We start from the raw sequence: 26,016 nt of genomic DNA, 5'->3' as shown, positions 1-26,016 counted from the left end.
AGGAAGAACTTTCTGACCATAAGAGTGGAAAGGATTCCCTTGGAAAGGTGGTGGACTCTCTTTCATTGGAGGTTTTTAAGGAGAGGTTGGATGGCCATCTGTCATGGATGCTATATTTGAAATTCCAGCATTGCAGGGGGTTGGACTAGATCAGTGGTTCTCAACCTGTGGGTCCCCAGATGTTGTTGGACTAGAACTCCCATCATCCCTGAGCTCTGGCCTTGCTAGCTAGGGGTAATGGGAGTTGTAGTTCAACAACATCTGGGGACCCACAGGTTGAGAAAGGCTGGACTAGACCATTCTAGATGATCCTAGACTCTTCCAACTCTACAATTCTATGATTCCGTGACAGGCACTGAATTTATTTATTTATAAAAATATTTGTATACTGCTATACAATAAAAATATATCAGCGCTGCCCTGCCCTCCTGCCACTGCTCTGATCAAAACTGGAGCCTCCAATGGCTGCTTTAAGGGGGGTTGGGGGAAGATTTGAACACAGATCTCCTGTGTCACATCTCTTTCAACCCTGAGACTTCCAGGGCCTTGTTCATTTAAAGTAAGGGCATCCTCATGCTTGTCATGTTTGATTGTTATTATGGGTTGACCCTTATTTTTGCTTGTGACAGTGAAGTCATGCTCGGCAACTTTACAAAGAAGGGCTACTGTCGATTTCCATGGCTTTCAGCTGTTAACATGTTAGCAATCCTGTGAGATAGGATCATTGGACACCCTCGAGGTTCTCATTTATATTCAGTCTGTATATCCCTTAGCACCTATTACCACTTCAAAATGTGTGTGTCGGGGGGCGAATGACAGAAGATGCATTAATACAGAGTTATGGTAATATTATTCATCAGCCGATGCTACAGAACCAGGAAATGCCTCCTAACAATAGCTGGCAGTCACTTCACTGTAACAGTTGTTGAACGTACATCAAAAATAGCCGTGTGCTTCTGCAGCAGCAGCCAAGTGCTGTTCAGTCCTGACAGAAAGAGAACTTTTGAATCAGAGGATGTAAAAAGGGTACAGAATGCTCCTTGTGGGTTTCTGTTAGGGTGGGGTGGGGGGCAGGGTAGCTGGTCCAAAGTTAGACCTGATGTATATGTTCTCCACAAGGAGAATAAGTTTGAGCCTCTCCCTCTTCCAGAGAAGGGCTTTCTGGTGGACCACTCTGAAAATGACTGCAGCACAGTGCTCTGTGCTGAGTGGTTGTGGGATAGAGTACTTCTATTTTAGTTAATCACAAAGCCCCCAGTGTAGCCTCTCTCTACAGAATTATGGGGAATGGACCATCTTTCATTTCATTTATTTTATTTTCTCACATTAAGGAGTGAAAATAGGCCCCAAGCTTCAGCTTGCATCTGCGTTTGTGCATTAAAAGAAAATCCATCTGTTTCTGGATTGTTCTTTGCTCTCTTCATGTTGATTCTGTAATTTGGGTTCCAATCCATTCTGTGTAAAATGAGGCTCTGTGTTCTCCATTCAGCAGAATGGGAAATCCAAAAATGGACTATACGTTTTTTCCTCTTTTGGCCAAAACGGATGAAATTTACAAGCCTGGGAGACCCTCCGGAGTGTGTCTTGTTTGTAGTACGCTAAAAAAAACCCAATGTTGAAGCTTCACACCAGCCTTTCCTTTCCTTTCCTTTCCTTTCCTTTCCTTTCCATCCTATTCCTTGTTTGTTTCTTCCAGTAGACCTTAAAATGTGAGGCTGTCCAAAATGTTGTCTGGAGAGTTCCAAAGAGCTCTTTTTTGTTTTGTTTTGTTAAAACAGCGCAATGTAGGGTTTTATTTTTTTAAAAAAAACAACCACACACACAACAACCTTAAATGAAGCTTTCATCTTGTTTTAAAAATAGTCTGCTTCTGTGCTTTAACAACTACAACAAAATCCAGAGCTCCTGGGTGCTTGGCAGGCATTTTGTACAGCCTCACTTCTTGCAAATCCCAATGCCTTAAAGAAACATAGAAATACAGGAGGTACAGAAATTACAGAGCGGCACAAGACATTAGGGGGGCTGCTAATCAAACTTGATTGTGTGCCTGTATGGATTCCAACTCGCCTTGTTATTTGCGACCCACCTTGAACTGATGCACACTCCTATAGAACGCTCCATCTTTCTGACTGCTACAATATGGCTTACAGTCAGAACAAAGGCAATGCAGAATAATAATAAACAATGTTTTCCACAATACCACAGAGCAATGCAAATTAGGGGTAGTTTTAAAAGGCAGGCACCTCCCATATGGACGGTGCAGATGGGACAGAGTGGGCATCGGCAGTAGGTTCTGCTGAGATGCAGGTGTCCTGGCATCTGTCTGAGGATGCTGATACGATCCCCAGTCCTCTACTCCTGAATTCTGGGAATGGGAGCTAGAAAATAGCAGGATGCAGTTTCTGCTCTTGTTCACAGGGAAAGGATAAAAGGTTGAGCTCTCAATATTTATAGCAACCCTGGCCAATCCAGGGGCCGCATGCTGTCTGTCAACCCCCAAGACTGCTGATGTTGCATATCTCTGTTCTCTTCTGGGCCAAAGAGGGCTCTGAGATCTTAGCACACAAAGTCCTGGGTTGTTTTCAAGATTATGTCCCAGTTCAAGCCCTGGATCTCCTAGCTAGCCCACTCTTTGAAGCCATTTCCCTCAATTATGCTTGGTCAAATAGGATGAGTGACACGCTCAAAGCATACTCTTGCACACATGTGTGAGCATGCATGCATGTGTGCATCTTTCGCTGCTGCTCACTGGCATGCGCAGGTTCCTCCTCTGGCTTCTGAAGACACCCTGGAACTCTTTCAGCTGCCAGATCGCCCCAAGTCCACAGTGACTGAAGTGGCAGCATGACTGCCAGCTGGTGGGAAGGCTGTTGGAATCCCAATGAGTTAATCTCATCACTTTATCACAGGGCACTTACAGAAATTGCAAGGCAGCGTGAGTGGTTCTGTCCTGTTGGCAGGCAGCCTCAGGACCCATAAAAGAAATTGGGAAAGTTGTGGGAGGTGGGGGTGGGGAGGAATAAAACAACAACAACAACAACAGAGCAGAGAACTTTGCTAAATTTTGAAGAGAGCTGGTTATCTTGAATGAGGTTGACTGCTACCTTCTTTTACCTGTGCTCTTCTCTAAAGAAGAGAGAAAGAGGGGTTTTGCTGCTTAAGCCTATCTGCACCCATTCATTGCATCACATTGCTCTTACTACCAATACACAATACAAGGTGATCTGATGGCATTAAGGTTTATCGGCGATACTTTCATAGTTCCTCCCTTTTAGTCAGGGACAACATGAATGCACCGGAACAGTTTTTTCTTTGTGACTTGGTACAAAGTTTGATAAAAGGATGTGCAGGTCACAAAGTAACATTGCTGGCTGATTCTTGACACCAGATTTGTTTGTTTGTTTGTTTGTTTGTTTGTTTGTTTGTTTGTTTGTTACCTGAAGATGGATAAAACTGTAGGTTTGCTCTGAAGGAATTGTACCCTTGCATTTGAAAGTGAGAAATGGGTTATTTAAATAAAGGAATGCAAAACAGACAAACCTGCTGTGCTTTCCAGGTCCCTTCCAACTCTGCAATTCCATGATTCTATAATTCTTTGATTCTTGTGTGTGTGTGTGTTTGGGTGAGGGGAGGCACTGCAGAAAAGCAGGGATTCTGTGGCTGGCTGGCTGTACCTGCCTTGCTACTGCAGTTCATTTGTTAACTAGAGATCAAGCTTGAATTTCAATTTCCAGCTTTTAGAGATATTTGATACTTCCTTGGCTATTGAAATTCAGGCGCTGTGCAATGCCACGGTATAGACTGAATGGAAGCAGCTGGTACCGCACTCCGAGCTCCTGAATCTAACCATGTGGTGGCAGGGCTGTGTGAGCATGCAGAAGGGCACCAGAGAAATGAAACTGCCTCACGTTGGTGTTGACTGTCAGGATGTGGGTCTTAAAAGATAACACTCTGAAGGTGAAACCCTTTTGTAAGGCTCAGAGTCAGCATCGCTAGGGGTTACTGTGTTCCTTAATAAGCCCCAGGAGTTAACTAGTTCATCCTGCTGTTTTGGCAGCGTGATAATTATTCTTTTAAAAAACAAGTAGCAATTTCAATGTGATTTTCAGTCCTTAGCTCATTTCAGAACCAGAAGCTATGCCTGTAATGGGGCCGCTGCCCAAAATGGCAACCCATATTGAAGTTTTTCCTCCTCTCCTTGTATGTCATTAAGGAAATGCCTGACATTATATCATCATGCCATATGCTTTCCTGCATTCTCCAGCATCAGCCAATGATGTGGCGCAAGGGATGAGGAACTATGTGATGTTGCACCACATTTTTGCCAAAAACTGAATGGCAGGGTGCAGTTGCTTTTAATAGCGGCCCTATGCTCCAAGTCATATCTCAACCCAGCTTCATTCATTCCAGTATGGACCATGTAAGAAAGATTATCTAAAGTTAAGAGATGATGTACTAAGACTGCAGGATGGTGACTTGTTTAAGGTCATCTCAGTACATTTCCTCCCTCTATGCATAAATAAGTACTTTGAAAAGACATGTCGTGTGTGTGTGTTTCTGCATATATGTGAAAGGGTAATGTCAGAACCGTATCTGCAAGAAATCTTTTCTAGAATCTTCATCTTCACTGTTCTTCCTCTGCCACCTCACCTTCACTATTCATGAATTTATAAACTTCTGACCACCTCCCTTCATTTTTTAAATGTAGATTGTAAGCCTTATTTGCAGGAACAAGGGGTGGGAAAGAAATTTGATTCAGTTTTCATGTACAACCTAATTTGCATTTCCTGAAAAAATACGAGAACCGAAAAACAGCCATCCTTCAAATTTGCACTTTTTTGAATTTTACAGTGCAGTTCTCCGGCCAAGTAATGTGTACAAACACACACATACTGGGATAAAATGCATGCATAAAAATGCGAAAATGGCATGCGAGGATGCATGATATTAGGGGAAATTGCTTTGCAGAAATGTGCATATTAGACGAAAGTGCATACAAACATATGCATTTTAGAAATAATGGGGACTTTTCCTTTTCATAAGAAGAACCTGCAAACTGATGTGGCAAAGCAGAGAATTAAATTTAGGACTGGAAAAACGAGAAACAAGTGAGAAATCAAAAGTGATACACCTGCCCAATTTGTAGAAGGGCTCGTGTAACAATGGCACTGGTCAAAGCAGAGATTCCTTTTTTGTTGTTTGAAGAACACTTCTGGGGGCATAATACCCTGCAGTCATCTTCTCTTCTATTTGGTGCTGGTCCTTAGTGAGCCGCTCTTTGTCTTTGCAGGGAACATTGAATACAGCTGCCCAGCAACCAATGAGTGTGAAATCACAAAACGGAGGCGCAAATCCTGCCAGGCGTGTCGCTTCATGAAATGCCTCAAAGTGGGGATGCTGAAAGAAGGTAAGGCGAGCCGGGCGCATGACTTCTGTCGGTTTGCCAACCCCTAGAAACCCTCACCTCTCTCTGACTGAGGCCAGGTTATGCTTTGGATGTGAAGGAGGAAGCAGCTGGAGTTGGTTCGAATTCTGAGTGACCAAGGGGAGGAACACAATGACATGCCGGTTGTGTTAAAGTGAAATTCTGTTCCTGACCTGACTGAAAATGTTAAAAGCAGGCAAATCGAAAACTAACACACCACAGTCAGGTGTGAAAAATGCATAAAGACTTAGCTGCAGTTATGCATGTTTCGCTCGTTTGTTTCAAAGAGTTGGTGTCCCAGCCTTTGATTTCAGACCTCCTAGGTCAGCTTCCACAAAAAAGGGAAATGTGTTTTGAGGTGCTTTGGCAAATAAAAGGGTATTTGCCCAGCACTGGAAAAACTTAAGATTCCCCAGTCCAATCTGAGGAGCGCATTCCACAGTTTGGGTACCACACCTGAAAAAAATACAATATTTCTCTGTGGCCTGCCTAATCTCAGAATGTGGAAGTACCCAGAGAAGGGACTTAGAAGATGACATTTGGGTGAGAATGTAAGACTCTGACACTGATGGATACATGCAGATGGTGCCATGGCTCCCAACGCAATATGCTGCTGTCTTTTTTAGTCTATTGTGCTGTTTGTATTGATATTTTGTTCCGTTGGAAACCCTCCTCAGAGGGGTTGCACTTGGCTTATTTTCCACGCGTGAAAAATGCCTTTTCCTTAAAAAAAGGGGGGGGGAGTCATCTGAGCAGTGGCATTCCCTTTCGCTTTCTTTATAGGTTTATAGGCACTTAAAAATGGCTGAAGAATCTATTCCTTTCATTCCCCATTTATTTGTACACATTTATTTTATAAGAAACATTTACGGAAGTGGCATGCTACAAGCTATAAGATCCCATACATGTAAAAACAGAACTGTGCACTGAACATTGGTGTGTTTGCAGAAGAATGTGGGGTTGGAATGAGAAGGGTTGAGTAAACCTATCCATTTCAGTCCTATATCAGTTGGTGGGGTTTTTTTTAGTCCTTGTGAAAACTTATTTGCCTTGTAATGCAAATCTCACCTACTATAAACATTTTCGCCAAGTATTTCCCCCTCATAGAATGCATTTTTGTATGTCTCCACCTGCTCTAAGACATGCATTTTTATGCACACACAAACTCCGTTACATGCCTTTTGGTACACATTGCTTGACTGGAGAACTGCATTACAAAACCTGGAGAAGTGTGAATTTTGAAAGGTGGTTGTGTTTCGGTTCTTGTATTGTTTCAGAAAGTGTGTGTTATGCTGGTTCGCCTTCCAGTGCAAACTGAATCAAATTCTCTCTCTCTCTCTCTCTCTCTCTCTCTCTCTCTCTCTCTCTCACACACACACACACACACACACACACACACACACACCCCTAGGCACGACTGGGAAGAAAGTTTGATCATAGTCCATTTGTTCTGAGAGGAGATAAACATCCCTGGCTGGAGAGAGGCCTTTGTCCCTGTGCAGGTGGTCTCCTTTGCCCTGCAGTGCTCAGCCCACCATCTCACCCCACCTATTGATCTTCTCAGTGTTGTCTGAACAGTGCTTGGCTCATCCCCTTGTGCTCCTCTCCTCCCGCCCCCTCCATCCATCCATTCAAGGTGCGCCACTGGGAATTCAATGGCAATTAAACACATTCTTATGGATTGGCTTCAAAGCTTCATTTCCCTGGGCTCCCTCCAGAATGGAAGGCTGGGGGGGGGGAGGGAGGAAATGTAGCACTTGTAACTCTCTGCATCGATGTACTTGGAAAAGCACAGCTGCCTCACAGCCTAACCCACACGGAAAGGATATCAGCACTGGAGAGTGCTCCAGCCCAGCACATTTCAGCCAAAGCAGGCAGGCTGCCATCTGTGGAAGCCAGAGATGAATTGGAAGCCATAGTGCTTTCCTCTGAGGTGTTGCAAGAGTGATAAAAAGCTAGTGCTGTTAGTAATGTAGATTTAAACCCTGTTTTGCCCTTTGATTGACAGATGTTATCTGAGGTTAAATTTCTGCCTCTCGCTCACTCTCTCTCGACTGGAGCTCTCCTGACATTGGTGAGCTCAGGCCTGTGACCCTTCGTGACCTTGCTTTTAGATTAGGATGGTGATGGATTCAGAGAGAGAAATTAGCCTGCTTTGAAGGTGGTGGAGTGACCTAGCGATGTGTTGTCCCTCGGAAGCCGGGAAAGATGAACTCTCTCTCGGTCCCTTGGATTCTTCCATTTTACTTACTCTGATTTGCTCTTTTCCTTTACAGCTTCAAACCACATTCATTCCAGCATCCACTTAGGGTCCAGTTCTTTATCTCATATGGGCTTTGCAGCACTGAAGTTTAGATTACACTGCTCCAAAGGCACACTGCTTTAATTGAACATGTAATCATATTATATGTGCAACCATTAATAGTAGTGATTCAGGACGTGCCTGTTGCCAGGACCTTGGATTGCTGCTGTTTGTCGTGATCATTTATACTTCCATCCTATGATAATATACATCTGTATGCAGGAAGCCATGAACTATTGTTACTGCTATAAAGTATTCCTTCCTGTAGCACCTTAAAGACCAACTAAGTTAGTTCTTGGTATAAGCTTTCGTGTGCATGCACACTTCTTCAGATACACATGAAGAAGAAGTGTGCATGCACACGAAAGCTTATACCTAGAACTAACTTAGTTGGTCTTTAAGGTGCTACAGGAAGGAATTTTTTTATTTTGACTATGGCAGACCAACACGGCTACCCATCTGTAACTGCTATAAAGTATGCAACTACTAGCAACAATCATTGTAGCATTGTTATTACTATTATTATCTGCAGTAATATTATTTGCAGAAGAAAAGGAATTCAGTCAATACAATGGCTTTAAAAAGCCCAATAAAGGCCAAAAAAAAAAAAAAATAGTTTTGTGGTATTTAATCTCCAAGGAGTCAGCAATTTTCTAGGAAGAACAAATCCAAAATTGTTTGACTTTCAGCACAGAGATGCAGAATTGGCTGGGGATTTTAGTTTATGAAGGGTTCATTGGCTCTTCCTACCTCTGGCTCTCTTAGATCATCCATTTAATCTCCCAGTCAAGGCAGGGTTGTTCCCAAGTGCACATTTTTCTAGTATTATATCCAGGTCAACCTTACAAGTTCCAAGTGCTTCCCTTGAGAAGCACCTCATACTGATCAGAAGAGAGCCTTGATATTCAAAGTAATATTTTTCTCCTTCCGGGATCCCATTCGTCATATTGTCACCTATCACCAACACTTCCAAATACCACATTAAACAATTCTCCACTGCTTGCTGTTTTGAAAGAGATACAATGTGCTTTTGCCATCTCTAGAGACGTTAGGATCACATCAGACTGTAACAATTCTGGAAGTTATAGAAGATAGCTCTCTTCTTATTTTCTAGTTTTTAAAATCTTGATTTTCTCTTGTAACCCATTACCAGTCACTTACTATAAAGTTCTGGTGAAAATCCCAGTGAAAACACAGATCTTCTTAACAAAGGGATAACGAGATTCCCTGTTTGGTGTTTTGTTCTTTGGGGCATTTTCACACAGACTAAAAATAGAGTCCAGCTGAGCACAATGTCATCTCCGAAGTGCCCAGAGCTAAATAATATAATTGGGAGTTGTCTTTTTTTGAAGTTACTGTAAGGTCATTTTTGCCATCATAGCGCAGTTAGATTTATTTGGAGCTTGCGTGTCTAACGAATCCAGTAGTTACTGAAATCATGACTCAACATTACTCCAAAAAGTCTCTAAACAAGTTTGCTGGATATTTCCAGGCACCTGCCTCTAGCTTCTCTTCTGTTTGGCATCAGCAAACATCTGCTTCTCCCTCAAACTTACTGGCACAGTTTGTTGACTGTTGCTGACTACAAGCTGAAAGACCCTTGCTGTCTGTCTGAAGCCCATCTGACAATGGCTGTACGCACTCCTGAGCCTCAGATGAGTTGCAAGGGCTTTGGGGAAGGAAGAAGAAGTGAGCAGTAGTCTAGTCCCTGCAGTCCCTTTCCCCACCCAAGAAGCTTCCTTCTTCATCTTTAGGTAGGACTTTGGTTAGGAACTGTGTGATAGAGCTCACACACTAATGGTGCAATCCTAACTATGTCTGCTCAGAACTAAGTCCTGTTGAATTCAGTGGGTCTTACAACCCAGTAAGCAGGGATCAGACTGCAGCCTAAGAAGACCTTGTGGGCACAAACCCAAAAGGCAAGATTTGCCAGAAATAGAGACTGTCTTTGTCAGGTTACGGTGACGGGGGGGGGGGGGGAGGAGGAGGTGGAGAGGAAGGCTCCAAATGAATCCTTAAAGACTGTGAAAGACTATCCTTGTGATGTACCCAGCACTGGGGGTTTGTTATGGCAATGCAGAAAGCGATTGAGAAACAGAGGCAGGAAGGGAGCAGAGTGAGCAATCAATAGGTTTCTCAGATATCCTGGCCACTTTGCCTAAGAGAGCCCTAATCAATGCAGTGCAACTCAGGGAATGCATGTGCGCCGGGCCATCTCAGATTCTTCCCTCATGACACTGCAGAGTGGAAACTCACTACAGCATGTGGATAAAACACAGTGTGGGAAACTTTCCATGTCAAACCTGATATATAAGCCCAGCGCACACGTGTTTAACATGCCAGCTTTCTTACCTGTAGTTAACCATCTTCATTCCTACAAGGATTTGCCACTGTTGCATCCATTTGGTGTCAAAGGTTGGGATCTGCAGCTCAACATGGCTATGGGGCTGGTGCTTCCATTGGCATCTTAAGTTGTACAATTCTAGTTCAGCATTGGTTGACAAATAGTCAACTAGTTGTGGGGCGGGACTTACCTGACCGCCTGGTGGTGGAGTCGCTGCTGCTTATTGGGAGGGAGAGGGGAAAGGCAAGGAGACTGTAAGCAGAAACACTCTATTGGCTCCGCTGGAACATTCATATGGCACTGATCTCCCCACTGCCTTGCCTCCCCTTTCCCTCACAGGAAAGCATCAGTAACACATCTGCCAGGTCAGATAGCCCCACCCTAGCTTCCACTATTGCATGTAGTGATGGCTCCGAGGGCCAGATACGGTAAATGGCATCCTGGCTAGTCTTTATGTCTTAAAGATACCTTTGCCTAGAAATTAATTGGTACCGTATATACATATATAGGGACGCGGGTGACGCTGTGGTCTAAACCACAGAGCCTAGGGCTTGCCGAACAGAAGGTTGGCGGTTCGAATTCCCGTGACGGGGTGAGATCCCGTTGCTCAGTCCCTGCTCCTGCCCACCTAGCAGTTTAAAAGCACGTCAAGTGCAAGTAGATAAATAGGTACCGCTCCAGCGGGAAGGTAAACAGCGTTTCCGTGCACTGCTCTGGTTCGCCAGAAGCGGCTTAGTCATGCTGGCCACATGACCCAGAAGCTGTCTGCGGACAAACGCTGGCTCCCTTGGCCTATAGAGTGAGATGAGTGCTGCAACCCCAGAGTCGTCCGTGACTGGATCTAATGGTTAGGGGTACCATTACCTTTTTATATACATATATATCTGATACATGGTGATAGTATCAGTCTAGACTAGGAACGGAAAACCTTAAAACTGAGCTACAAATCCAGCAAAATCCTTTGGTAGACAGCATTTCAGACTGCCAAGTGGAGGGTGATATTTTTGAATGTCCCCCATGTTAAAAGCAGCAACAGTGCCCTCCTTGAATATGGAAAAAACCAGCACATCAGGAACAGGCATAGCCTAGGACCTTTCTCTTTGATTGGCTGCATAGGTATAACTAGAGAGGGAAGTCCTCCTACAGTCTGAATTGGTAAAATCAAGGGAAGACTTTGTAATGTTATTTTAATAAATATATAGCTCTCTTTTTTCTTGCAAACTGCCCTGAGATATTTTGATGGGAATAATAATAATAATAATAATAATAATAATAATAATAATAATATTCTTAGAATTCTAAAATATGAAACTCACCCTGTAGGAAATATTTCAAAGAGTGCTGAAAGTTGGAATCTTGCAAATTGGAACACAATAGAGTTGTTTGGCTCTTCAAACTCGACTAGTATTTTATCTGTTTGCGGGGCGGGCAGGGAGACGAGAGACTGAAAATGACAGTAAGCGAGGTCGTATTTCAAATGTGAATTCTTTGAATAAGGCTTTCTTAGATCAAATTGCATGTTTCTGATCATGCACTGAGGTCATTCTCTTGCGATTGTGACATTACAAAGCGTTGGTGCAGAAAAATGCCGTTTTGTCCATTTACTCTGCATTAGGCAACTCGGGTGGTTTGGGTTAGCAGGCATGGGCAGAGCTTAGCACACACACACACACAGCTAAACACTGGCTGGTTATGTTTAGCCTGTGCGATCAGTAGAATGAATCCTGTTGTCATTTTCCCTCCAGGGAAAAGCCTTTCTTTGGGAAGGGCTGAAGGGTAGCAGGCATGCAAAGACCTCTGAGAAACAAGAAATAGAGGCAGCAAAAGAGGAATCACTGTGACAGAAACGCATGGCAAAAAATAATAAAAAAAATTCTCAAGGAATTTCCCATTTGTTTTTTTCAGACTAAGGTTGCTGATAGCCTTGTGAGAAAGTAGATCCAGGGGCTTTTTAAAAAAACTGACTATTCTTTCCTGTTTAGGTGGACACATATATGCATAAACATTTAATAATTTTATATTGATGCAATTATCATTAAAAGTCTTGATATTGACAACACAATTATTGTTAAAAGTCTCAATATCTGTGTGCTTTGGTTTTCTTTTTTTTTCTTTAATAGTAGTAGAGATTGTGCTTATTGTATACTTATGTACTTGGATACTGCTTCAAGAACTGTTGATAGAAAGCTGTCTATAAATGGCTTAAATAAGGACTTAAATCCTGAAAGGCAGGCTATAAATAATTGTAAAAACTATAAATTATTAAATGTACAAAACAACAGTAGTGACATAGTGGTAATAAGCAAAAGCTTTCTAAAGACTCTCAAGAGTACAGTATAGCCTTTCTTTAAAAAGTCTTATCCAAATCATCTTTCTGAACATGTATCAAAACAGAAGAGAGGAAGTCAGGATGATGCAAGGGGTTAAGGTGTCCTTAAATTTTCCTTGAACTGGTTTTAATATCTGTACACCTTAAACTCATCATGAGCAATAATCTCTAATTTTAAACAACGTCTTGGATCATTACTCTTAAATAATGACCTGTCTAAAGTCCGATTCATTTGTATTTCAGAATTTCCTAAACAATATTTCTGCTACGTTTCACATCAAAACACTTGACTTGAGGTCATGTTTGAGTTCCTTTCCTGTGAACCTGCCCCCCACCCTGAATTGCATAGAAACTCGAATAATATTTCCATTACCTTTATCTCATTGTGTTAGCAAGCAGTGTTAACAATACAAGTTACCAGGTTCTTCATCTTTCAAAATCTTTTTTTTTTTTTTACTCTCCCAGAGATAGGAATAAAGCATAGGAAATGGAGAGGAACAAATATCTAACCACGTGAGCAGAAGCCGATTAGAAAACACCAAACTAAGAGGAAAAGCTAGCAGAAGAGGACAGGGTTAAAAAGGCCAAGAGAAGAGGTTAGCTGTATTAAGCTTAATTTGAGAGTGAATATATTTCCTTTCTCTCTCTTGATATTTCTACAAGATAAAACTCAACAACAATCCACTCATGAACCCGAGATTACAAGGCAAGCTGCTTAGGCAACAAGAATTTACAAAAATAATTCAAAACTAAGAGAAATAATGTATTAACCACTTCTGTGATCACAGCTAATCCACTTTTCTCTAACATCCATGATACTAAGAACCCCATTTTCCTTCTACCCTAATCCCAAACCTGCTAACTGCTTTAACTAGCAAATCCCAGCTGCTCCTTCCCAGAATTCCACCCTCCAATAGACTTCCACTCCTACTCTAACAATATAATTTTAGAGTTTTAAGGGACCTCAACGGCCATCTGTTCCAACACTGCACTGTGCAGGGTGCAATTACAGCATCCCTCATAGATGGCCATTCCGCCTCTGCTTAAATACCTCCAGCGAAGGAGGTCCTTCATTCCGGCCTCCAAGAAATTTCCTTCTTCCATCGAGCAGATTGTAAACACAGCTCACTGCATACCCTCCGACATTTCTCCAATGAAAATGCAGACGTCCGACCTAAGGGAAAGCAGGACATTCCAGGATCAAATAAAAAAAGTGGGACTGCTTCTGTAAATCTGGTACTATCCCTGGAAAATAGGGTCACTTGGAGGGTCTGTCACTGTAACACATTCTCTTGCAAGGCCCCTCTGATTTAACACCTGCATCAAAAGGCTTAATTTCATTGGGGATGCTTTCCCATTGACCACACCTCCTTGCTAGAATCTGCTTCAGCTGCTCAACGTCTGCATGCCGTATAGTTCTTGAATTGAAATTGAAATACTTTATTGTCACTTGTACAATTTGTATACAGTGAGATTACACGAACACCCCTCACTCAGCTCTCTTAGTCTTAATTCCCCTCGTTTACTGACACCCACCCACCCTGTTGTTATCCTTTCATTCAGCAGCCTAACAGCCCACGGATAGAAGCTGTTCTTTACCCTGTTGGTGCGACTAATCATGCTTCTGTATCTTCTGCCTGAGGGCAGGAGATCAAGAAAGTGCCGGCCAGGGGGTGAATCATCCCTGAGAATTTTCCTCACTCTCCTGAGGCAACGTTCTTCTGCTATTTCATCCAGCGGATTCACGGGACAGCCCATAATATCTTGTGCTGTGTTCACCACCCTCTGTAGGCACTTCCTATCAGTTGATGTTAAAACAGCGTACCACACCGTGATGCAGTATGAAAGGACACTTTCTATTGTAGAAGGAGATCATCAGATTTTGATTGACATTGTTCTTAGAGGCAGAGAGGACCAGTGTCAGTAAAAAAAAGGTGTAATTCCTTTCTCTTACACTCCAACTAAACAGAAAACAGCATACTCTAGTACTCTAAATCCACTTCTGTTATACTGACTGCTGTAATCCAAGCAGCTAGCTAAAACAATAAAGAATTAATTTGAATGGGTTATTTTTGTCTCTCTTGCTTTCTCTTTAAGTATCTTTCGGTGGAGCACAACCGTTTGAGAAGTGCCCCCTGCTTCTCAAGTGTTCCCTGGGATCCCCCCCTCCCCCAACCCCCCCTTCCATTCTGTGCATTTTCTGAAAGATATTTGATTTCAGTGAAAGCTCTGCTGACATCCATGCAATATGCTTGCACTTTCTCTTTGTGCTTCCTGGGAAGGATGAGGACTCCTCCGGGGATTCTGGGTAATTGGGTTAGTGGCCAGCTCATGTCAGGAAATTAAAAGGCGGCCCTGATCAGGTTGCGGCTGCATGGGGTTTAATGGCTTTGTATTTATAGAGTATTCTGCTTCTACCCGTGCCAGAAATACCACGTTTCTGCATACTTCAGGTGAACAAAGCACATGGAGGAAAGTTCTCTCACTGAAGGACAATTGCGCTTTGAAAAACAATTTGTGTTTTTTTGTGTTTGTAACAATGCTGATATGTATTCAGGAGAGATGCTTGAGGAATTAGGTTTCCGTGAATTCTGATGCAAACTGGCCTCATCACTTCCCAGACTGAAGTGTTGGTCAGAGTTATCTAATTATCATTAGAAGGTTGCACGTCTCTTAATTTTGCTATATACCCATTGACTAAAAAAGTGTATCAATATAAATTAAAAATGCATATTTTGGGATGAAATGTTTAGAAATGTATACACAGAGACATATTTTGTGGATTAAGAAAACATTTGCAGATTAATTGGATTTGTGAATGAACATGCAAAACTGATACGAGCTGGAAATGTACTATTCAGCGCTAGTTTTAAGAACAAATTTGATTACTATTAAACCATTTCCAATGTCCCAGATGCTTAATGTAGGATTTGCTGCACTGCATCCTCTCTCTTATAGCAATCTGGTTTTTTTAGGGCAGGGATGGGGAATATTTTTTCCCTGGCAGACCACTCACCTGTCAATCAGCTGATGTCATAATGATGTCAAATGATTGGCATGTGGGTGGTCCCACCCAGCTGTCAAAGTTGGCCTGTGCAGGTAGGGGGAGATAATGGCCAAGTAGGATTGAACTCTTTACTCATCAGCTGATGCATGGGGGGTTCAATCCTGCTTTCTGAGAACAGGTGTGGGGCAAATGGGCATGGTTTTTGAAAAACAGCCTTGTGGGGCCAAAAGGGGAGGCCTGGGGGCCCTAATTTGGCCCTCAGGCCCGAGGCTCCCAGTCCCTGTGTTAGGGCACTTCCAGACAATAGGTGGTCTTGCACCCTGGAAATGGTATGATTCTTCGGACTTAATTGATAACCTACATGTGCATTCTCTCTTTTGGCTATTATGATAATAAAATGCTGCTTCTGGTGAATGCTTTTATGGTGCTCTGCATAGCAGTGTGGATTTTAATGGTAGGAAATAGCCTGGCACTGGGGATGTAGCAGGGTTGGCCATACCGTGTGAAATAATAAGGTAGCAGATTGTGATCAGCAAACTTTCTTTTTTAATATTTTTTTTATTCTGAGCAGCAAACTTTCAGGTCTATTTAGGGGGGGGGGCATATATGTTTGTGGGCATGCACACATACCCCCATGCCCACATATGCACCAAGACATTAAAAACAGAGCAGGGTGTTTCACAGTAACAAGCATTGCTATGTAACAGAACTCGGCTTCCTATCTTCAAAGCAGCCAGACACACCCTTGTGGTAAAAAGCACAGGGATGAGTAAATGCAGTAAGATGCAATAAGTTGTGAACAGTTGGGGTGACGGGGACTCCTTAAACTGGCCATGCAGAAAAACTCTTAAATATGGACACATACATGCAGAAATGCAGGCAGACGTACGGGTACGTGGTGCCCCAAGGATCAAATACAGAATGGAAAGTCAGGAGACCTACCCTGCCAAGGGACTCAACTGAAAAGGATGCATAGCCTGCAAATTCCATATGACAGCAAATGGGCTGCATTTCCCACTGTCTAGGGCTTTGCTTCATGGAGCTTTTAGAGGTATTTTTAGTCTCCGTGTAAGAAAAAAGAAACTAAACTTGATTGCTTGTGCTACCTCCTCTGCACACTCGGCTATTTTTACTTCCGACAGACTGGGCCTACATCCAGCATGTAGGGGGGGGGGGGGCTCTGAAGCTGGAATTATTTGCCTTCCATTAAGAAAAAAACCTCCCAAGCCTGATGTTATCAAGTCAGTGAGGGGACATCTGATCTCAAACTTGTTGGACAGATGTCTCTTGGCAGGGTTGCGCTGGAGAAAGGCAGAGAGAGCAAACAGATCAGTAGAATGGCTCTCATACTGCAGAGGGCTGGTGCTGGCACAGCTCTGTTCGAAGGACTTCTGGAACATGAGTGGCACCAACAGGATGATTAGAAAACTGACAGCTTTAGTCAAGACAGGAGGTAAGGCTGAATCTGAAGCCACCGTGACTCTGCCCCCACACCGGTGAAGTGCATCAAAAGTCCTTTTTTTCCCAGAAAAGAAAGTTAATAGTAAGAAAGCAAAAAGTGAAAACACTACAAGGAGAAGGAAAATTATTTGCAGCTTTTCCCAAATAGGGTCAGCAAGCAGGTTGGGAAGCTGCATTACATTACGTTCACCTGCCTTCAAAAGCCATTCTTTGGGTAACGATACACTGGGGTGGGGGAGGATGCGGGTGGCGCTGTGGGTTAAACCACAGAGCCTAGGACTTGCCGATCAGAAGGTTGGCGGTTTGAATCCCCACGATGGGGTGAGCTCCCGTTGCTCGGTCCCTGCTCCTGCCAACCTAGCAGTTCAAAAGCACATCAAAGATAAATAGGTACCGCTCCAGCGGGAAGGTAAACCGTGTGCTGCTCTGGTTCACCAGAAGCGGCTTAGTCATGCTGGCCACATGACCTGGAAGCTGTACGCCGGCTAACCCTCAGCCAATAAAGCGAGATGAGCGCCGCAACCCCAGAGTCGGGCACGACTGGACCTAACAGTCAGGGGTCCCTTTACCTTTACATTGGGGGGGGGGGACATATTTGCCCTACAAAAATGTCACCAGCAGTTCAAAACTGCTGACTGTCCAGCAGCCATTTTGCATCCCGCACAAAGTCCCAAACCTAGTGTTGTTCAGTCACGCGGTTGCAGGGAGATGGTAACCCAGCACATAAATGGTGGAGAATATTCAGCAATATGGCCCTCTTAGGGAAAGAGCCCGGAAAAGAAAATGTTGAGAATTTTTTTTCTGAAAAAACTCTTATGAGAAATTTTGCCTCAGCTCTATACTCACTATTGCTTCACACAACACAGACACAGAGTCGCACACGCTGTTGTCATCTTTCCCAGAGGAAAGTCTAGCATTTCATTCTCTGCCTATATTCTTTTAATGCATGCCCATGTACTGCTTCACACAAACGACCATTGAGGAGTTGGGTTTTTGTTTTGTTTTAAATCGGCAAGTAAGCGAACTGGAACAGGGTAAGACAACTTGGTATGTTAGGTAACTCCACTCCCCCAAATAAGCAGTCCTAAACCAAAACTGGAACTGCTTCATGGTGCAATGAGGGGATAGCTTCTCAGTCTAGTGAAGCAACCAAGGCGCACTAGAGACCTTTAACGTCTACTCACAACTCCCCATCTCAGACAGCAGCGAACCTTCTGCAGCTGCAGGTGACCTGACTGTGTTGTTAAGGAACTTTAACTAGACTGATTTGGACAGTATGACTCACATGTGCTGTGTTTTCCCTCATCGTCTTTGTCTGCCTTCTATAGGGCACTTTCATTTAGTGCTGTCACTGCAATGCTGTCAAAGCTCAGACTCAAGTAGCCGGCGTGAAATGCAGAATAATTACTGTAACTTAATTTGTGATTGATATCCTCATGTATCTTGCAAATCTCAGCATATGCATTCTACTTCCATTTCTGTTCAAGCCTCAGAACTGATTTTTTTGTTTTGTTTTCGTCACCCCCATCCCTACCATTTCCTCTTTATGGATGCAAATCCCACCAACTGGGCTTTCTTAGAAGCATTGAACGCATTTTTCTTGCAGCTTGGGCAAAGGGGTTCTGAAGGGCAGATAGGGCTCTGAGGCTTGGAAAAATTAAGCCATTTGCACCCACTCATTTTTGCAGGTTGCAGGTGTCCTCATTCAGTGTTTGCCAGGCCCCCAAGCTATACAGGAAAGCATGGTGTATACTATTGATCATCCTGTTTACATGAGGTTAGGTGATATTGCCCCCCATTGGAATGGCGCCTCCCACAGGATTAAACAGGCAAAGCATAGAACCTCTTGCTCAGCTTATGAGTCGATAGATCAGGCTCCTGCAGTTAGAACTTTTTCTAACCAAGTTAGAACTTTTTTAAAAAACCAATTTTTTCACCTTTAGCTCCCCCCTACTTTCAGTTCTTTTCTCCTCTCCTCCACAATCACCAATATTTATTTATTTTTTAATTGTAGGGGGGCGGAGCCAGTGTGGTGTAGTGGTTAAGAGCAGTAGTCTCGTAATCAGGGGAACCGGGTTCGCTTCCCCGCTCCTCCACATGCAGCTGCTGGGTGACCTTGGGCCAGTCACACTTCTTTGAAGTCTCTCAGCTCACAGAGTGTTTGTTGTGGGGGAGGAAGGGAAAGGAAAATGTTAGCCGCTTTGAGACTCCTTCAGGTAGTGATAAAGCGGGATATCAAATCCAAACTCCCCCTCCTCCTCCTCCTCCTCTTCTTCTTCTTCTTTTGGGTACCTTTAGCTGGGTGTGAGGATGACACCGCAGCCTTGTTCCCACCAAAAAGCCTAGGGCAGAGGAGCCTAGATAGAGGAGTTCAGTGGCCCCACTCCAATGGCTGGTAGCGAAGGAAAACAAGCTGCTTCACGCCACCTTTGGAGGCTCATGGCCTTGGCTGACCCTTTCCCTGCCTTTCAGGGGGGCATTTCTCCTCAGAAGTTGCCACACTGGACACAGCAGGGGGGGAGGAGCAGCTGCCCTGCATTCAGTGGCGAGGGCAGGCCACAGAGCTTTGGCCCCAGTCGCCAGCCAGCGCAGCTTATTCCACCTCCCAGGCCACCAAGCAGCACCTCATTCATCCCCAAATCAATGTGCTTGCATCATTTCTAGAAAATTCGCACAGCCCATGTTTCTCTCCCGTTCCTTTCTCATGTGCATTAGCAAAAGAAGTTTCTTCTTTTCACTGTTCTGAGAGCAACTTATGAAACAGCTCAGGGCCCTGCCAAACATTACCTCCTAGCTGCTGGATTGTGTTGCCTTTCGTTTCTGCAGAGATTGTAAGCTCTTTGGAGCAGGGATCTCACGTCGGTGTCTTTTACATTGTAGGTTCAGCATATAAATGTTTTACAGTTTTATGTGCTATAAGCCACCCAGAGTGGCTGGGGAAACCCAACCAGATGGGTGGGGTTTTAATTCAATAATAATAATAATAATAATAATAATAATAATAATAATAATAATAATAATAATAATAATAAATGGTGAGGTTTGCACATAGTGATTCCTCTGCATAGCGACAGCGACAGCTGAGCGGGAGGTTTTAGTCTGCACACACTGTCTCTTTAACGCTGGCCATGATGATGACTGTTTGGATGAAACAACAACTGTGACCTTATTTAAAGTGCTTGCCTGAAGGAGTGTCAAACAGGATGGAGGGACAGGAGGAGAACAGAGTCTCTCCTTTGAAATTAACGAGCTAATGTCCTTGGATGAATAGACATATCTACTCAGCAAGGAAAAGAGGGATGGAGGGTAAATCTCCTTGCATCTCCCTCTCTCCCTCTCTCTTGCTTATCTCTTTTAATGCACTTAAGTCCTTTTGTGTTTCTCTAATCTGATTGAGGGTGCCTAATACCTTTGCAACCTGTGCAGCCACCTTCCTAGCCAAGCACCGAGGACAACACGCTTATATGTGCATGATTCTGCTTGGTAAAAATAGCATACCTCCCTCCACTGGTTCCTCACCTTTTCCCTTTTGCTATACCTAAATGCCCTGTTACTACACACTTGGGACTTGCAGTGGAAATTAGTTTCACTGGCGTTCCAGTGTACACCAGTGTACATCTCGCCCTACAGGCATTCCCACCTCACTCGTCCAGTGAAGATGTGGGGAGAAGCAGGGCCATGCATATAGGCCATGCCCCCCAATGCCAGAGCATTAGCTGGCCATGCCCCTAGCACTGAAGGCTCAATATTAGTGCAAAAGGGTGCAAAGTCAATAAGTCCCATTTCACACCAATGCCAAACACATGACAGTGGTGGGCATGGCCACTGGACTCAATCCCACTTTAACCCCTTCCCACATATTTGTAAACCACTGGGAGGTTGTTTTCTTTTATATTCAAATGGTATATACGGTAAATGTTAGGGAATAAATAACATAGATTCAGTGGGTGCAAAGGGAGAGTGAATGTCTGCACACTTCTTTGACCCTGACCAGGGTGTGAGGGCCCTAAGGGTTTTTACAATGAATTTATTCATTTATTTCCCAAATTTTAAATACCACTAGAGTGTAAACACAAACACACACCTCAAAACAGTTTAGAGTGTACAAATGAGCATCCAATTCATTGTGCTGGTAAAGTTGTGGATAAGTGGTGTTCATATGCATAAACAACACCAACAACACTTTGCTGTAACCCATTAGCTCATTTGATCTTGGCCGAGATCTTCAGTGCATGATTTGGGAGAATATTCTTGGAGAGTGCAGTTATTCCAAAGGTACTAATGAGGACAGGCTGCCTGTATAGTGTTGGGTTATTCAATGCTAGTCAGGTTGGTTTCCTGGGAACTGGGTCTTGCCTGTCATTCTATTTGCTTGGATAATATTTAACAAACACTATAGAAACATTTCTACCTCACTGGGTTGAGATGCTAATAGGAGGGTGAAAAGGGAAGAAGCTCTGATGTTTAAAAGTGCATTGTTTGTTTTTGTCCCTTTTTTATCAGTTGGGTGGGGCAGAAGGGATATCTGTGTATATTTTAAGAAAGATATTTCACAGAGCAATCCAAATTCCTGGTGGGTGGCAGCAGGATTTAACAGAGTAGTGGAGCAACTGCTGCGTCTGGAGTCCCACCGGTTGCACTGGAAAATAACGTCTCCTCCTGCCCCCACATGCCATTTCCAGGTTGGCGCAGCCGACAGACTCACATCAGGCCAATTGCTGGTGGCTACAGATGAGGGAGAAATTAGATTTTGTTAAAGCAAACCCACCTAATTTGTACTTACCGAAACAAAACGCAAACCGAAACACAGCCATCCTTCTCTGAATTTTCAACACCGTTCCCCAGCCAAGTAATTGTATAAAAATGCACATAGCAGGATAAAGGGTGTCTATAAATGCACCTGTTTAGTGAAGAGAGCATACAAAAATGCATTATATTAGGGGGGGGGGGGAGTGATTTGCAGGAATGTGTATATTAGGTAAAATTGCATACAGAAAGATGTGAATGGGGAGAAACTTGTGTTAGAATGCTGATGAATTTTCATGAGGATTTGTTGTTGTTGTTGTTTTAAAAAACCCATGTGGAAAACTGAATGTAAGAATGGGAAACTGAAAAACTGAGACAAACCAAAATTGACAGATCCACCCATTCCTGGTGAGAATGCAGAAACTGAGTAAATGAAAAGTTTCATTCTAAGGGCTCCTGCAGACATCCTATTTATTAAGCATCCATCATGATTTGCATATGTGATGTTATTGGATGGTTATCCCCCCCCCCCGCCACTGGCACAGCCAGACAGAATTGGGTGAATGGACATCTCGTTCTATCCTATCTGCCCCACTTCCAGGAGGGATTGTTCCATCAGTCAATTTCTCTTATCAGTTTTTCTCTTCATTGGCAGTGCAATCCTAAACACGCCTACTCAGAAGTAAATCCCATTGGGCTCGGTGAGGCTTACTCCCTAGGATGCGTAGTTAGAACTGCAGCCCACATGCATAGGAATCAATAGGAGTGCATGTGCATACAAATATACCTGTTAAGAATAAGGAAACATACCTGATTCCACTAAAAAAAAAAAAAGCCTTAAGATTTCCTTCCTCTTTTGCCTACAGGGGTCCGTCTGGATCGAGTTCGCGGAGGCCGTCAAAAGTACAAAAGGAGATTGGATTCCGAGAGCAGCACTTATTTGAGCTTACAGATTCCTCCTCCAGCCAAAAAGCCATGTAAGTGCCGGTATCACACTCTGTTGCCTGGGGCAAGCCCTCCATTTCCTTTCCCCTAACATAGTGCTGTGGATTGTGTTATTGTGCTGCTCTCCCTGAGTGTTCTTCTTAGGAAACCAGTTCCCAGCTGTCTTAATTAGGGAGCCGCATGAGTTAGTGTCCTCTGAGACTTTTCTGAAACTGAAACCGAGGGTTCAGATACGTGGTTTAAGGGAACACCTGGCCTTTCCCTAAATCTACAAGAGACAGCTTGCAGGTGAAGATGGTGGCCTACCCATCTCACCATGATGTTCTCCAGCTTTGCAGGATCCTGCTAGCTGCCTGACCACCTATTCATCGTAGATCTCTATTCATCGTAGAATCTATTACTGGGGCATTTGACACATGGTCCAGCGTCAAGGGCCTTCTGGCGGTTCCCTCACTAGGGAACCAGGCAGAGGGCCTTCTCGGTAGTGGCACCCGCCCTGTGGAACACCCTCCCACCAGATGTCAAAGACAATGACTACCAGACTTTTAGAAGACATCTGAAGGCAGCCCTGTTTAGGGAAGCTTTTAATGTTTGATGCATTACTGTATTTTAATATTTTGTTGGAAGCCGCCCAGAGTGGCTCGGGAAGCCCAGCCAGATGGGCAGGGTATAAATAAATTATTTTTATTATTTATTATTTTTATTTTTATTATTCAGAGAAAATCCTGAGCTTGCCACTGAGTCTGAACTCAGTGGGGGAGATTTAGCCTATCAGATTCCCTGGTGCCTATACCTGTATGATACCTGTGCTTTTTGCTTTGATACCTTACACTTAAGACATCTTTGGTGCACACCTAAGCAAAAATGGTAAAGGTTCTTAGTTCTCTGGAAGGTCTTGTTTCATTGCTCATAGATCTTATTCTAATGTCTGCCCAGCTACTAGCACTTTGGTTTGAGGTGGAGAAACTATCCCTGGAAAAGATATATCATCCTTCCCACTAAGAGTACCTTCTGTCAGAGTTCAGCCAAGCCACACAGACTGCACCATCTGTGCTGGTCCTGCAGCAACAGTGATCAGCTGCATGTTCTAGAGCAGGGGTAGGTGGCCCAATCGCCTTCTCAATCTGGCCCATGGGTGGTCTGGGAATCAGCGTGTTTTTACATGAGTAGAATGTGTCCTTTTATTTAAAATGCATCTCTGGGTTATTTGTGGGGCCTGCCTGGCGTTTTTACACGAGTAGAATGTTTGCTTTAATTTAAAATGCATCTCTAGGTTATTTCATCATCATCAAACCTTTTATTGGCATCACATACAAACATCCATAGCAAATCAATACAGAATTCCCGCCCTCCCAGTGACACAAAGCATTTGTCTCTGGGTTATTTGTGGGGCATAGGAATTCATTCATATTTTTTCCCCAAAATATAGCCTGGCCCACCACATGGTCTGAGGGATGGTGGACCGGCCCACAGCTGAAAAAGGTTGCTGACCCCTGTTCTAGAGAGTGCTCAGAACAGGATGAGGTCCCCTCCATTAATGTACCAGTGGACTCAAACACCCTAAGAGCCATTTCACTTTCCAAAAATCTGTATTTTACAATAGAAAGTTGGGAAAATATTTGAAGCAGACATGAGAAATAGACTGTAGTTTATTTTAATTTCCAGAGGGGTGTTTCCTTAAGCCGTTTTCCCTGCATTTCCCCCCATGTCAGAAGATTCCCCATTTATTAAAGCCAGAATGTCCATATGAGAGCTTCCTATCAGTATTAATTAGCCAGAATACATGGTAAAACAATTATCAGTTGAAATATGCAGTGTGTTCAGAATGGAAACTTATATCTTGCCAAAGGATGCTTAGGTATATCAGTAATTAACACATGTAAATATCTATGATAGGATCAGGGACTGATCATAGCTCAGTGGTTGAGCATATGCCTTGCATGCAAAAGGTTGCAGGTTCAATCCCTGGGGTCTCCAGTTTAAAAAGGAGCAGGTAGCATGTGATGAGAAAGACCTCCGCCATGGTCTCTGGAGAGCTGTTCACAACTCCGAGAAGGCAATACTGTGCTAGAGGAACAAACAGTATGATCAGGCAGGAGCCAGCTTCCTACATACCTGGCATTCCCAAGCAAAAATAATCTCACCTTTATTTCAGACAGTGGAGTTTTAAGCTACTTGCATAGGTTCGTCAGATGCACATACTGATTTCTGCTTTGGAATTTGCAGTGACCAAGATCGTCTCCCACTTGTTGGTGGCAGAGCCGGAAAAGATTTATGCTATGCCTGACCCTACCATGCCGGAGAGCGACATCAAAGCTCTGACCACGCTCTGTGATTTGGCAGACAGAGAGCTGGTTGTGATCATTGGCTGGGCAAAGCACATCCCAGGTAAGAAGCTAAGGGTGGGTAGCAAAAAATGGTTGTAGTGACTAGTCATGGGCACTAGTTTATCATTTTCAACAGGGAAGCTGCCATTGCCTGATGAGGAGCTCTGAAATTTTGTGTGTAAACCCCCCCCCCCAAGATTTTGCAGCTTCAGTCCCCACATTTTGCAAATGGAATAAAAATGCAATGGGAATCTTTAACCTGTGAGCAGCCTTGGAGGGATCTACCTCTCTTGTTGCACATTACGAGAAGCAACTAATTGAAGTGGGAATAGTACACACACACACACACACACACACACACACACACACACACCTGCTTTTTTGCTGCTCTTTTAACCATGCGAAGCAGCCTCAAGGAGAACCCGAGTTCAATAGAAAATAGAGGTTATGAGAGGACTCCTAGTTTACAACAGACTCCTCGCTTTCAATCAGAATTCCAATGCAGTTATTGATTTATTGGTGTAAATTAATGTATCTTTAGATGCTTGTGATTATCTTATAGCTTTAGCTTTGAACTGAGAAAACTCCAGCTGATGGGTACTTGGGAAAGGAGGTCAGTCTTTGGATAGTGCTTCTCAGCAAATCTTAATCCCAGTGGTGCCCTTCTTGAAGGAGGCCTGTCATAACAGGGATTACCCCACTCACTGGCTGCGCAATCTGCCAGGGCCTGATTCAGCACAAACGGTGTAATGCTGCTGATTAAGGAAACTCTGTCTGGATTGCTCCACTAACCCAGCAGCTGGGAAGAATTAACAGGAAGGATAATAACAAACTACACCAGACGACAACTTATTAATACTCAGGCCACCATCTCCATATTGATGAGGCCCTTCCTGCAAGAACATTTGTGAGGTCAGTGTACTTCCCCATTTTTAGTGCACAATCCAAACAGTTGTTGACTAGGTAGAGCTGCTGTTGTGGAGATACCACATTTTCCAAGCAGGTTAGATATAATCACACTTTCGTTTCTGTCTGTTTGTCTAGAAAGATGTGGAGCATTCCCCCCCCCCCCCCGCCCCAGAGAGCACTTGATCACATCCTGTCCCACTACTTCTCAAAGCAAAGTGTGC

At 43.6% G+C, this 26,016-nt stretch overlaps 1 protein-coding gene across 4 annotated transcripts in view; it reads left to right on the top strand.

The window, feature by feature from the left end:
* Positions 1-26,016, top strand: part of ESRRB (estrogen related receptor beta) — a 155,073-nt gene that overhangs the window by 115,779 nt on the left and 13,278 nt on the right. For all 4 annotated transcript variants that reach the window (XM_083502712.1, XM_083502713.1, XM_083502711.1 and 1 more), the window contains 3 exons: positions 5,291-5,407; positions 22,481-22,591; positions 24,786-24,947. In XM_083502712.1, coding sequence (XP_083358838.1) covers positions 5,291-5,407; positions 22,481-22,591; positions 24,786-24,947 — 390 coding nt within the window. The remainder of the gene's footprint in view (positions 1-5,290; positions 5,408-22,480; positions 22,592-24,785; positions 24,948-26,016) is intronic.

Source organism: Podarcis liolepis (assembly GCF_965112155.1).
Source record: "Podarcis liolepis genome assembly, chromosome: 1".
Classification (NCBI taxonomy): Eukaryota; Metazoa; Chordata; class Lepidosauria; order Squamata; family Lacertidae; genus Podarcis; species Podarcis liolepis.
The sequence above is the reverse complement of the archived record's forward strand: the minus strand, read 5'-3'. Positions and strand labels throughout refer to the sequence as shown.